Source organism: Peromyscus californicus, unplaced genomic scaffold, assembly GCF_007827085.1.
Source record: "Peromyscus californicus insignis strain IS unplaced genomic scaffold, ASM782708v3 Scaffold_15__1_contigs__length_86483966, whole genome shotgun sequence".
NCBI lineage: Eukaryota > Metazoa > Chordata > Mammalia > Rodentia > Cricetidae > Peromyscus > Peromyscus californicus.
In genome coordinates, this window is record NW_026294447.1 from 63,379,171 (window position 1) to 63,392,784 (window position 13,614).

The window sequence follows — 13,614 nt, forward strand, 5'->3', positions numbered from 1 at the left end:
TCAATTATGTCTGCACCTGTTTCTGCAATGTGCTTGTTTTCCATGTGTGCTCTGCGCCCCCTGCTGGTTCTGAGCACTTCTGCAGGAAGGTTTGTGTCTGGGTTCACACTGAAGGTCTCTCTCTGTGCATGTCTAGTACAGTAATAAATGTCCGTGTCTTCGGGTCTTAAGCTGTTTATTTGCAGGTAGATGCAGCTTTTGGAATCGTCTCTTGAGATGGTGAATCTGCCTTTCACAGAATCCGCATAGGATGCTGCATAATTTTCTGGTCTGTGTTTAATTGTGCCAACCCACTCCATCCCCTTCTCTGGAGCCTGGCGGACCCAGTTCATCCAGGCAGCACTGACAGTGAATCCAGAGGCTGAACAGGAGAGTTTTAGGAAACTCCCCGGCTGCATCAAGCCTCCCCCTGACTCCACAAGCTGCACCTCACACTGGATACCTGAAAACACAGAGAATCATAGTCAGTAAAATGTCACAAATGTCACCTCTCCCTCTCACTCATGTCCACTCACACACTGAGTATCTTTCCTTATCAATTACCTCTTAAAAGGGCAATGAGGAAAACCCAGCTCAGTCTCAATTCCATGTTAGATGTTCTGGGCTCAATAATGATCACAGAATGGGAGGATCTGTGAATGAAGAGCTGGGTGCCTCTGTCAGAGCTGTAGGGTCAGGGCTGGTTTTCATTGGCAGAGGGGAACATTATTTGCATGTCTTCTTGTTATATCATGAGCTGAGGGATGTGACCCTTAGGGGACACAATTAGTTGCAGATGTCTGACATGAAATAAGGATCAAGGTGGCATTTAGAACATCTAATGTCACTGATTGTCTTTGGGAGTTAGCTCAAGTGATAGAAAACATTTTTTCAAGGTTGAAGCCCTGTGTTCACCTCTACCACTGCATGGATGAAGAAGATGTGGAAGCAGAAGTATACATATAAGTTACACTTGGGATACATGAAACTGTGTCTACAAAAAGAAAGAGAAGGAAAAAAGAAAGAAAAAAAGAATCATTAGTTAGTATGACCTAGTGTGAATTTTAGTTATAAATGGAAATATAATCTTGCACACTTACTGTATTATGCTTTATCCATGTGAACTCCCCTGATCCTTAGCAGGTTGATTCTAGCCTGAAAAGCCACATCTTAAAGTAAAGCCCAGGGCCAGAGAAAACCATCATTGAATCTGTCTGTAAGACTCCTAAGAAAGACTCCATACCTCTCTCCCATAACTTCTGTAACATAGAAAGCAACCGAACACTTCCAAATTCATTCTACAATCCCAGTATTATCTTGTTACCAAAACAGTTACCAAGACACTACAAAAGTAATGACCTATTCATGTGATGAATACAGATACAAAAATTCTTAATAAAACTCTTGTAAGTAGAATTCAGTAATGGCTGAGGGGGTTTGTACATTAAAACCAAGAGGGCTACTTCCTCAAAAGCAAGTCTGGTTCGACATACACATAATCAATCAATATTGTACGCCACACAATTAGATACAAGCGTTGAAATGACATAAATACTTCAACATGCTTTCATGAAAAAAGTTCTGTAGTTTTTAGGAATAGATGATATGTGCCTAAAAATTAAAGACTATATAGAAAAAGCATATAGACAAATTTATATTAAATGAGAACAAACAGAGAGCATTTCCTCTAAACAGAAACAAGACAAAGATATACACTCTCTCCTTCCCTATTTGATATAAGGCTTATATGCTTATCTATCACATTTAGGCAAGAAAAAGACAAAAAATGGATCAGAATATGAAGAAAATAAGTCAAATTATTCTAATTCGCAGGTGACATGATGCTTTACCTAAAAGACCCTAATGTGTGTAATAGAAAATTCTTGAACCTAATAAATACCATGAAGTTTCAGGATACAAGTCCTAGTGCACCAATCCATGTAACATAAAGTGCCAAGACAACATGTCCTTTCCACTCCTGTGTTACTTATTCCATGGTAGTGAACATCAATGATAATGACATGGATGATTTTCCAGACAAAGAGTTCAAAAGAATACTGTATCTATGTTTACAGAACTCAAAGAAGATACGAATATTCCTCAAGACAACAACATAATCATCCAAAACAACAACATCAAAAAGAGCTGAATGAAATGAGGAAGAAATCCAACCTATAAAAAAAAGTGAAAGAATTACTAAAGAAAACAAACTCAAATGATGCTGGAAATGAAAATAATAATAATTAAAAAAACAAAGAGACACTCGGTGGAATGACTCACCAATATAATGAATCATGCCAAAAGAATGAGAGTCAAGACTGGAACATATTGTAAAGGTAAGGAGTCATTTAGTAAAGGAGAATGACAAAAATTTAAATGTGTATGAAGAGAACATGAGAATGCTTTGGAACACCATGAAGAGACCTAACCAAACTTTTGATAATGGGCAGAAGACATGGAGAAGAATACCATAAAAACAGCATAGAGAATAATATCAATAAAAACATAGAAAATTACCCAAATATAGAAAGAGATGCCCATCTAGGTATCTAGAGGGGACTAGAGAACAACAAGGGGATTGCAGAACAATTAGGAACAGGAAAGAAGTCCTGCATGATGTATTATAGGTAAATGATAAAAACCCAGAATAAGGAAATGGTATTGAAAGTTACAAGAATGGTCAAGTACTTATAAAGGCAGGTCCAACAGAATAACACCTGAATGTTCAACAGAAACATTTGAAGTCAAACAAATCTGGAAAGACATAATCCAAGTTCCAAGTTCTTAAAGAAACAATTGTCAACCCAGACAATTATATATATATATATATATATATATATATATATATATATATATATGAAAATTATATATAAAAATTGAAGGAAAAATAAAAACTTTCTACAATAAAATGTTTACAGAAACTTATGATCAGTAATCCAGCTCCAAAGTATAATGAATAATGGGATATTTAGCCTGAAGAGAATAAACACGCTCAGGTACTCACAGTCACAGACTATGAGTAAATAGTAAATTCCATAATAGTTAATCCAGAGTCCCAAGAAAACAATGCAAATAACACATGAAAAGACCTATACTTCTTCTAAAAATAACTCTTAGTATTGATGGTTTTAATATCATAATAAAAAGATTCCGAGCAGAGGATTGGGTTAGAAAATGGAACCATTCTTGTTGCTGCATTGAGAAACAGACCTCACCATCAAAGCACACCACCTTAGGTTAAAGTTTGGAAAAAGCTACTCGAAGCAAATGGAACTAAGAAGCAAACATACATAGCTAGTATAATTTGTGATAGAAGTGATGTCAATCCAAAACTATTTAGTAGAGATAAAAGAGATTGCTTCATATTCTTGAAGGAAAGAGTCCAACAAAATAATACTATCTATCTATCTATCTATCTATCTATCTATCTATCTATCTATCTATCTATCTATCTGTCTGTCCGTCCATCTATCTACATATATATCAAATTAAAGACATACTGCTAGTAATAAAAGGACCCAATGCAGTGACAGTGAGTGAATTTAAACTCTTGGGGACCCACAGTTCATCTGGACAAAGACTAAACAGAGAAACTTTGGAGATTAATGTCATGTGGATTACATGAGTCTCACAGATATTCTCACAAACATTCCTCTCTGGCATGACAAGTCTACTCATTGCGGTAACACTCAGAAGGATGAGCCTTGGAACTGTGTCTCCATGAGAAAAGATTTTCAGGTCCTAGTTTTCTTTTCTTTTTCCTTTTATTCTTCTCTCACCACAGTGAGAATAAATTCCAGGAGGAAAATAATATACTGAAATGAAAACAGACATCCCAATTAGCTCTCAGCCTAGGGGTTTTCACATGTGAGAGGAGGCAGGTCAGGTGGGAAATACCTTGTTTGATATGAGTCTAAAGGACATTTTAAATCAGGGAATCCCATGTCTGTGTGTGTGTGTGTGTGTGTGTGTGTGTGTGTGTGTGTGTGTGTGTGTAATTGAAATAAACTGTGTATAAATATCCCAGTCATATCTGATTCTGAAAGTGACAGCCTGCCTTCCTAGAGCCTGAGTACGTGTTCTCCTAATTAAAAATAAAGCAAAAGTAAAACTAAAACAAACAAAAATAGGCTTACCAGCTTTAATTGTAATAACAAGAACCTAGAAATAACCTAGATGCCCCTCAACTGAGAAATGGACAAAGACAGTTACACAATGGAGAATTACTCAGTAGTTAAAAACAATGACATCAGGAAATTTGAAGGCAAATGGATGAAACTAGAAAAAAATCATCCTAAGTGAGGTAACTCAGACCCAGGAAGGCAAACATGATCTGTAATCACTCAAAGTGGATAGTAACTGTAAAGTAAAGGTCAACCATGCTACAATCACAGACCCAGAGAGGTTAGGTAACAAGGAGGGCCTCAGGGGGATGCATGGATTTCCCTGGGAAGGGGATATAGAGGATCCCTCCTGGTTGGACTGGGGGCAGGGAGACATGGGACCTTGAGGGATTCGGTTGTGGGGGTGAAAAGGGAGAGAACTGAGAACAATGACTGGAAGGAGAGGCTTTATGGAGTCCAGTAGAAGGCTGATGCAAGGAAAACGCCTATGCGCCCACAAGGATGGCCCCAGCTAAGACTCCTGGCTACAGTGGATGCCTAGCCTGAACTGGCCATCTCCTGTGATTGGATTAGTGACTACTCTGGTTGTCAGTGGAGAGCCTTTACCCAGTGACTGGTGGAGGCAGATTCAGAATTCTAGGACCAAACATTGGGCTGAGCTCCAGAAGTTATGCTGAGGAGAGGGATGAGTAATCACAGGAGCCAGGAAGGGTAAGGGACATTGTAGGAAAACCCACAGAAATGAATAGTGTGACTCATGAGAACTCACAGAGTCTGAACCAACAACCAGAAAGCCTGCATGGGATTGACTTAGGCCCTCTGCATATATGAAACAGTTGTATAGCTTGTTGCATATGTGGGACTACTGGCAATGGGAGCAGGTCCTGTCTCTGGTGCTTTGACTGGCTCTTGGGAAACTATTCCTTATGCTGGAGTACCCTGCCCAGCCTGAATACAGGAGGAAGTGTTTGGTCTTATGGCAGCTTGATATGTCAGGCTTTGCTGATGTCCATGCGCAGCCTCTCCCTTTTGGAGCAAATACGGAGCAGGAGTGGATTGAGGGTGGCAGAAGGAAGGTGAATAGAGGGAGTGAGAGGAGAGGTGGGAGGGGAGGCAGTTTGGATGTAAAATTAATTAATTAAGAATAAATAAAATTAAAATAGGCTTGCATAGACAAAAATGATTGGATTCAGAGATGTCAAAGACACAGCCAAAAGTTATAAAAGGCCCTAACTGGGCCTGGCTGCCTCTAAGAACAGAGAAAGTGTGTGTGTGTGTGTGTGTGTGTGTGTGTGTGTGTGTGTGTGTGTATGGGGGGGAGGTCATGTGCCATACACTGATGTCTCCTCCCAGTGCTTCTCACTGTCATACATATCTGCCACCTGAGCTGTCAGAGTTATAAATCACAGGAATAGCTGGACCTGTGGTAGAGATTAGGCTGAACATCGGTGACTTTTGTTCTGTTACTCCACAAAAATTTCATTCTCAAGACAGTGCATTCCATTTTCTGGAGCTTGAAAAATCCAGTGTCTATGGGTCAAAGCTCATGACAGAATAGCTAGAGACAGCTCGGGCGGCAGACATGTGTTACCGTGTGGCTAGACTCTGAGGGCTTTGCTAAGTCCAGATGCCTGTAGTCCCTGATGGTCACCACACTGACAACTTATCAAGGACCCGTGGGTGACAGAATCGCTGACCTTGGGAAGCTGAAACAGAAAGAAAAACAGACAGTAGTATTATCTTCTAGCCCACAGCTGTCCCCCAGGAGCCTCAGCCCTGTGTGAGCAGAGACTTGTGCACTCCCCTCCACTGAGGATGCATTTTTCCCCTGGAGATCAGAAGAATGTTTGAGTTTTGAGACCCCTGTACTTACAAGTAGAGATGCCAGAGCTCAGGTTCCACTGGGTCTTCCATGAAGTCTGATAGAAATTTCTTCTTAATCTCACATAGACTGCAAGTCTGTGATGGGATATCATTTGCCCTATGATACATACAATACCTTGTTTAGTAAGAGATAATGCTACTGATAACCAGATAACCAAATGAAAGATTGAAAAGAAGATAATTCTGATACCACATAATAAGATTACATTATTGCTTAAAAGCACACAAGAAAATTAAATTTATTAGTTCTTCCTTGAATCTCTAACAGGAAGTAGATCACATATACTTTTAGGAAATACATGATTTACAAAGCACCTGTGGGTGATGACTATGCCCAGTTAGTTCTTAAAGACTTGGTATCAGAGAGGAATGAGTGATTATTTTTTTCTTGGCAGGAAGGAAAATACAATCTGTGATTTGAAAGAAAATATTCTATAGCATATCTTGTCTCAGGGATTCCCTTTTCAGTGATTCTGACATTTAGGACCATCTCTGGAAATCTCTTTTACATGGATATGAGGTATCTTGACATTTCAAAATGACTTCTCCAGCTGCTGTCAGACAAGTCCTTGAACCAAAGTCTCACAGCCACTTGGCAGATACCTTCCTAGTACAGTAGAGAGTAAAATTCAATTCAGTGAGTGGTTCCACTGTGTTCTGGTCAGTCTCCACTTTCCAGTTGGAGAAGACAGGAGGGTGCTTTATAAAGTTATTGATATTTTAGACAATATTTTAATTCAACATAGATTTGTGTAATCTTTAACATAGAATTGGCCTAGGGGATTCATGCCTGCCACAATGTGTTTCCCACATGATTACATACATATTAAGCACATGACATTCATATGTGTCACAGGGAGGGAATGTCTGCTAGAGGTACATGCAAAATACATGTTCTGAGCTAAAGAGATTTCCCACTGACATCAAACCCTTGAGATTATCAAGTACCAGAGCATTTATTCAAAGCCAAGTTGTCTATAGAAATATGTGACCAAAACTGGACTGTGAAAGGTAATGCTGTATCAGTGTAAAGGCTGGAGACCATAGGGCAAGATACTGGGACTGGGAAGGAAGCGAATGCTGGGGACATAGAATAATGTACAATCTCAGAACCTACCTCAATTAACATGTACATACACTGAAACACTGCATGAGTTCTGTTGGAAATGATTTAATAACATCTTTAACCAACTTATAGGAATTATACCTTTAGGGTGAAAAGGGCCAAGGAAAAACACCCTGTCTCTGACTTGATCCTAAATTATGTGCTCTTCCATGCTTCTGGCTATTGAATGTGTGTTTTTATATATGTTCTGATAAACATTTACCTAAAACACAAAATATAGCTTTGAATAAATCTTACAAAATGAATATCAAGAGTTGCTGAAGAAATCAGATATTGCTTGATAAACAATAATGTTTGTGGTACTCTTTATTATTTGAGTCTGTTGGAGTCAGTAACAAGGAATCATCCTTGTAAAATTGTGTTAAAGTTTTGTTTAAATATCCCTCAATCCTTTCCCATGGGATGCTTTCTGGGTTGTTTAATTAATATAGAGTTGTTTCTCTTCCTGTACATAGTTCAGTTTGATTCTACTTTACCTTCCAGCACAAGGCCTTGGTTGCATTTTCCGCTGCAGTATAATGAGTGTTGTCATGGAAGTATTATACACATGAATGCATAGAGCAAAGGAAAGAGACAAAACTGGGTAGTAGAGAAAGAACTAAAGAATTAGCCATTATTTATGACATATGTGTGATGTAATTCAAAGTCTTATTTTATTGTGTTTTTGACCAGAGACCCCACTCTGCCTTATTTGTTCCACTGAGGCCGTTATAGTACAAGGTTGATAATTATAGAAAGATTAGCAAAATTTTACAAATGTTGAATCCAGTTATGAAATTGAAGAAATAGTTTTCAAGGATGTACCTTAGTGTTGATTCATGCAAAGTGACTGGTTGTGATACCCAGTATTAAAAACAATGATATATAAATTCTGTTCACTACTATTTTTTTAAAATAACTTCTAAAAATTTGAAAATTTCTTTCTCTATTTATTGGTAGTCTGGTGTAAACTATGCTGGATGTAGCACTGGTGTACATCAGGTCACTATTTTTAAACATTTTCAAAGCAGTAAAGGAACCTTGTGTATGAGTTCCAAAAGGTGAAGAGTAATCTGGACCTCCACTCCAGGGTCCTGCTCTGATGTCCCTCCATCTTTCCAGTCCCCCTCCCTAGGACATGACACTCTATAATGATTGAGAGTGAGTCTCAGTATGAAGAGGCTTGAAATTGCCATTACATGAGACAAGATTGAAAGGCACTAGTTTTCCAATACAGGAATTAGAGTGCCTTTGAACTGGGTCATTTCTGTTATTGTAGCATTCCTAGGAGAGTGACAAAGATTCTAGAAACCAACTAAACTTCTTCAAGTCAGATCTTGTATCCGTCTAGGGGAAGTTTCTAACTGCCATAGGAGATGGTCTCCTGGGCCTTGTATGTGGTTAAATGAGAGGAATAAACTCTGAGTAAGTTCAGGAAACACCCTTGCTGGCCTCTCTGCACCTGTTTCTCAGGCTCTGCATAACTAATAGTATTTGGTTTTACTGCTTGCTGTCTTAGGGCAAAAATATTTAGCAATGTTATTGATAATATGATTTGATATAATTTGAAAATCATAATATACAATATCAAACTGTGTCCCTCTGTGTTTCCTTTGACAGGACAAGATCTCCAATTGATGAATCTCACTCCCAAGCAGAGATTGCTCTGAAATTGTCTATAGATATTTTTATACTCTCTCAGCAATCCCATATAGCCCAGGAAGGTTGTCCTAGGAATTTTGTATTACTGTGGTGCATCAGGGCAGGCATAAGATGGAATTCTGTGGAGGATGGAAGCTTTGTCTATTCTTAAGATATCCAGTCTGTCCCCACAGAAGTCAGCTCTATGAACCTTCCATGGGTTCAGCCAGTTCAAATCTAACAACAACCTAACATTCATACCACTCTTGATCTTTCTGTTGATGGTTCTCCGGAACTCACAGACAGGGGAAGCCCTCTCTCCTTTCCATGCTGGCTCTGTGGTTTATATTTGAACAAATGAGTTCATGGTGGTGCTGACACTTTGCAAAGACAAGAGCAGGAGGGCATTAGGCCTTGGAGAAGGAATTTCTGTCCCCCTACAGTTGGTGAAGGAGACGCTTTCTGAGTATCATGTGATCTGCTGAAGATAAGAAAAAATAATGATAAACTCTGAGAATGAATTACAGGAGAAAAATAAATGTACTGGCAAGGAAACAAACATTCCAATAAAGTCTCCACCTGAGGATGCTCATGTATGTGAGATGAGCCAGGTCAGATGGGAAACAAATTGGGATTTCTAGGCACAGGTTCTTGTTTATACAATTTGTTGGCTTATTCTGAGACAACAAACTGTTTATACCACAGAACCCCACTGTCCATGGTGTTGTTTTCTTTTTCTTTTTGTTATTATTGTTTTAATGAAAATAGTCAGATTGTATCCATGCTATTTATAGCAGTATTATTTCTGTTCCTGGCATTCAGCTTTTGTATAGCCAAAGCGTATGTGCATTCTTCTAATTAGAACAAACAAAACAAAACAAAAACAAAAAAGCATACATAGACAGAAATTATAGGGTTCAGGCATGTCAAAGTTACAAGAGAGCCAAGAATCTAAAGAAGTCCTAATTGGGCCTTGCTGCTTCTAACAACAAAAGGTGTATGCGTGTGTTTATGTTTTTGTGCGTGAGGGGGATCATTGTGCACCATACAATGAAGTCCATTCAGTGTCAGTCAATGTCAATCTAGAAATTGAGAGAAAGACTATCCAGGTTCAGGAAACAGCACAATGAGCACACAGGGTGAGAGAGAGCAAGACAGACTCCATTCTAAAGAAAAAGTTCATTTCCAAGCCCTAATCCAGAAGCTGAACTAAGTTCCAGTAAAACTTTAAAATAGCCTTCATAATAGCCCCAAGGGAAATAAACAACCAGCTAGGACCCCAATCAAGGTGACCCCACCAGGGTGGGTAGGCTGCTGGCCAAGAAATAGTTTTGATAAACAACATCTACTGGACCCAAATATCCTTGAACAATGTCTGCAGGCTCCAAAGTCCTTCCATAACTGTTGTTGATGGAAATTCCCCTGGGCCCCAGCCAGTAACCCAATCTTGTAGCGCCAAGGCTTGTACCTCCCAGATTGCGGTTTAAAAACCCCTCACTCTGAAAGCTCAGGGCCATCCTCCTCCACTTGCTTAGTCAAAGTGTTGGACACCGACCAAGTCTGGGCTTGCTTTCTATTAATAAACCCCTGTGTGTTTGCATCAGATATTGGCTCTGTGGTGGTCTTGACTGGGCGTCTTGAGAAATGGGCAATGCAAGGGCTTCTGATAACATGAACTAGTTTCTTACACTCCTAGTTTGGAATTCCGCTGCTCTGTCCCAAAGTTAACTGAGCAGGAGCCCAAAATGTTGCCAAAGTTTTCATACTCCACACCCTGAGGACTCCATAGCATGACATGCAGTTACATCTCTAACTCTAAAATAATAACGAATTTGATTACTACTACCAAAAACAATTCAGGATGAGGCTTACTTATAAATAAATGTATAAAATTATATTTCTGAGGAAATGTAAAGTGACTCCCCACAAATGTATGGGGACAACTTCCAATGAAGTATTCTTTGTGGTGTTAGGTCCAGCAAACTGAACTTTGAAAGGGGTTTTATTTTGCCCTGATTGTATTTTACTGGCCAAATTCATAGTATATGTATTTCCTGCTAATCCACCAACAGTTCTAGTCTCTTATATTTAATGGATATAGATATATCTAGATATATATATTCTAATATGTTGCCAGAATTTGTTATCTTTTGTTTCATTAAACAAGAGCATGTGAATGGAGGTGATCACTGATAATGATCTCATCCAGGTATGGAGTAGAGTAGGGGCATCATGAATCAGCATCACTTCATTCTTTAATGCGCTCTTAAAAAGTTGATAAAGATATTAAAGGACTGTGAAATGACAGACAAAGGGACACTCAGAATGTTTATTTCTGAGCAGGTCTCCAGTCTAATCTTCTCTGTCATCTCAGTCCCAGGGCAGCTTCCTGCTCCTTCAGCGTTTCTGACACACCCAGGATGTGGGTTGTAACACTGTGTTTCGCGCACAGTAATAGTCGGCAGAGTCCTCAGATGTCAGGCTGCTGAGCTCCATGTAGGCTGTGCTGGAGGATTTATCGACAGTCAGTGTGGCCTTGCTCTGGAACTTCTGATTGTACTTAGTATTACCACTTCCAGGATAAATCCATCCAATCCACTCCAGGCTCCGTCCAGGTCTCTGCTTCACCCAGTGCATAAAGTAGCTAGTGAAGGTGTAGCCTGAAGCCTTGCAGGACAACTTCACTGAGGCCCCAGGCCTCACCAGCTCAGCCCCAGACTGCTGCCGCTGGACCTGGGAGTGGACACCTGTGGAGAGAAAGGCAGAGTGGATGTCATAGTTACCTGAGTATATGACCCCCTCCTCATGTCTGGAATTTGGGAGCCCCTTACTTGTAGCTGCTGCCACCAGCAAGAGGATGATCCAGCTCCACTCCATGGTGAGGACCTTGTGTACTCAGTGACTGTGGGAGGACACAAATCATATGTTGTTGTGGGCTGTGGACATCTCTGTATTTACCACCATAGACTCACATGATTTGCCTATTCATGAGGCAGGACACTTCTTAGATAAGGACCTAGTCCAGCTGGAGAAGAAGGAGGTAGAGGAAACCTAGGGCAGGCTGCAGGATGCTGAGGACCAAATTCTCCTAATTCTGTTTGAGGAAGTAGCCATTCCTGAAATCTGTGTAGACCCTGTGGATTTAACATCAAGGCCTAATCACTCAGCTGAAAAACAGAATCCCAATCTGAGACATTTGGTCCTTTTCCCGGACAAAAAATTGATTTATAGTTAGTGGTAGAAATGAGGATAATTATGAATGGAAATTTCAAAAACTCCCAAATTAGGAGATTTTCTAATACTTTTTTCATGTACAAGCAACTAATATTTGCTTTTGCATCAGGTTGCAGGTGTGTGTTCCTGGTTTTTTTCCTTTTTGAAATACTTCTCTTTTTTGTCTGTTTGCTTTCTATAGAGAGAAAAAAAGTTTGTGGAGTTCAGTGGTGGGACTGTGGGAAGGATCTTAGAGGAACTGGGCAAGGGCACTCTGATCAGAATACACTGCATGAAAAAATATATTTTTCAAAAATCAAAAATAAATCTAAATAAAATAAATGAAAAAATAAAATTCTGTTCAATATTTATCAAAGAATTTTTACTGTGTTTGACCATGGAGACTTCACATAACTGCAGAAGGAGTTGTTCAGCTAACAGACTTTAGGAAGGGAATCCAGAGGCTGCAGAGTCCCCTCCACTCTTCATGTCATTTCTACCCTGTTGATTATTGGCTCCACTGTGCCCCCTACTGGTCCTGAGCTCCCCTGCAGGTTGGTATGTCATGACTTACATTGAACTTACACTTTTTAATACTCTTATTCTGATCAGAGTATAGAAATTCATATTGCTCATAGTAAACTCATCACAGCTTCAGTCTTGCTGTGGCTGCTCCATCCTGACCTGGTTAAAATTCAGTACTCACTGATCATAATCAGGAAACCCTGGCTTTGTAATTAGGTGCTGGTGCTTACAAGGTTTGTATCAATTGGATTCATATTGTTGTTGAAAAATCAAATCCTAGCAGAAATATTCATTAAATATTGCTCATATATTTAATCTCTTTTCTTCACTGTACCTGAGAGATTTTGGGAAGTTAATCCACAGATTCCTGAGTGTGCCCAACCTGCAGATTCTCTATGGTCATCATATATCACGGGTGGTCATATAAATGGGGAGTGTGGATATGGATACTTACTGCTTGGTTTTTACAATATGGCTGCCTGGGCCGTCTATAGTTTGACGATGGAATAAGAGAGCGTGAAGACTACAGGGACCACAGGAAACACATCTTGTCATGACACCACCTCCACTTCCAGCCAAACCTCCCCACCTACATTTTTCTGACCTTGTATTTTTGAAGTCTCTGGTCAGTACCAACCTTCTTTTCACACTTGGTTCGTGAACTCCTGTTTTCTGATTAGTAAGCCCACACTGCTCCTGCTTTTCTTCCTTTTTCCCACCCATGAGATAGGTTTCTATCTTTCTTAGAAAGTTGGTATACTTTTTTTTTGAAATCTCAAAACTCCATGGGGAGTCAGCAGAACTTGGTACATTCAGTTGAGGCAGGTCCAAGAACCTCCCCCCTGCACTAAGGCTGTGCAAGGTGTCCCACCATAGGCACTGGGCTCCAAAAACCAGGCTCATGCACCAGGGATGGATCCCAATCCCACTGCCTGGGGGCCCTAAACTGTCTCACCTATCCAGAGGGCCTAGTCCATTACCATGGGGGCTCCACAGCTATTGGTCCACAACAGTTCATGAGTTTCCACTAGTTTGGCTGACCATCTCTGTACATTTTCCCACCATGGTCTCAATGTTCCTTGCGAATAGAATCCTTTCTCTCTTTCTCGACAATTGGACTCCTGGAACTTGGCCTGGCACCCG

General features: G+C 39.9%; 1 pseudogene and 1 gene segment (V, D, J or C); both read right to left on the minus strand.

Annotated features, from left to right (window-relative positions):
* On the minus strand, positions 1 to 619 carry LOC128110377 (immunoglobulin heavy variable 3-73-like; annotated as a pseudogene).
* A 10,511-nt stretch (positions 620 to 11,130) lies between these two features.
* LOC128110378 (Ig heavy chain V region 1-72-like) lies at positions 11,131 to 11,610 on the minus strand. The segment is given in 2 exon segments: positions 11,131 to 11,480; positions 11,565 to 11,610. Coding segments are annotated over 2 exon segments (396 nt in total).
* Positions 11,611 to 13,614: the final 2,004 nt, after the last annotated feature.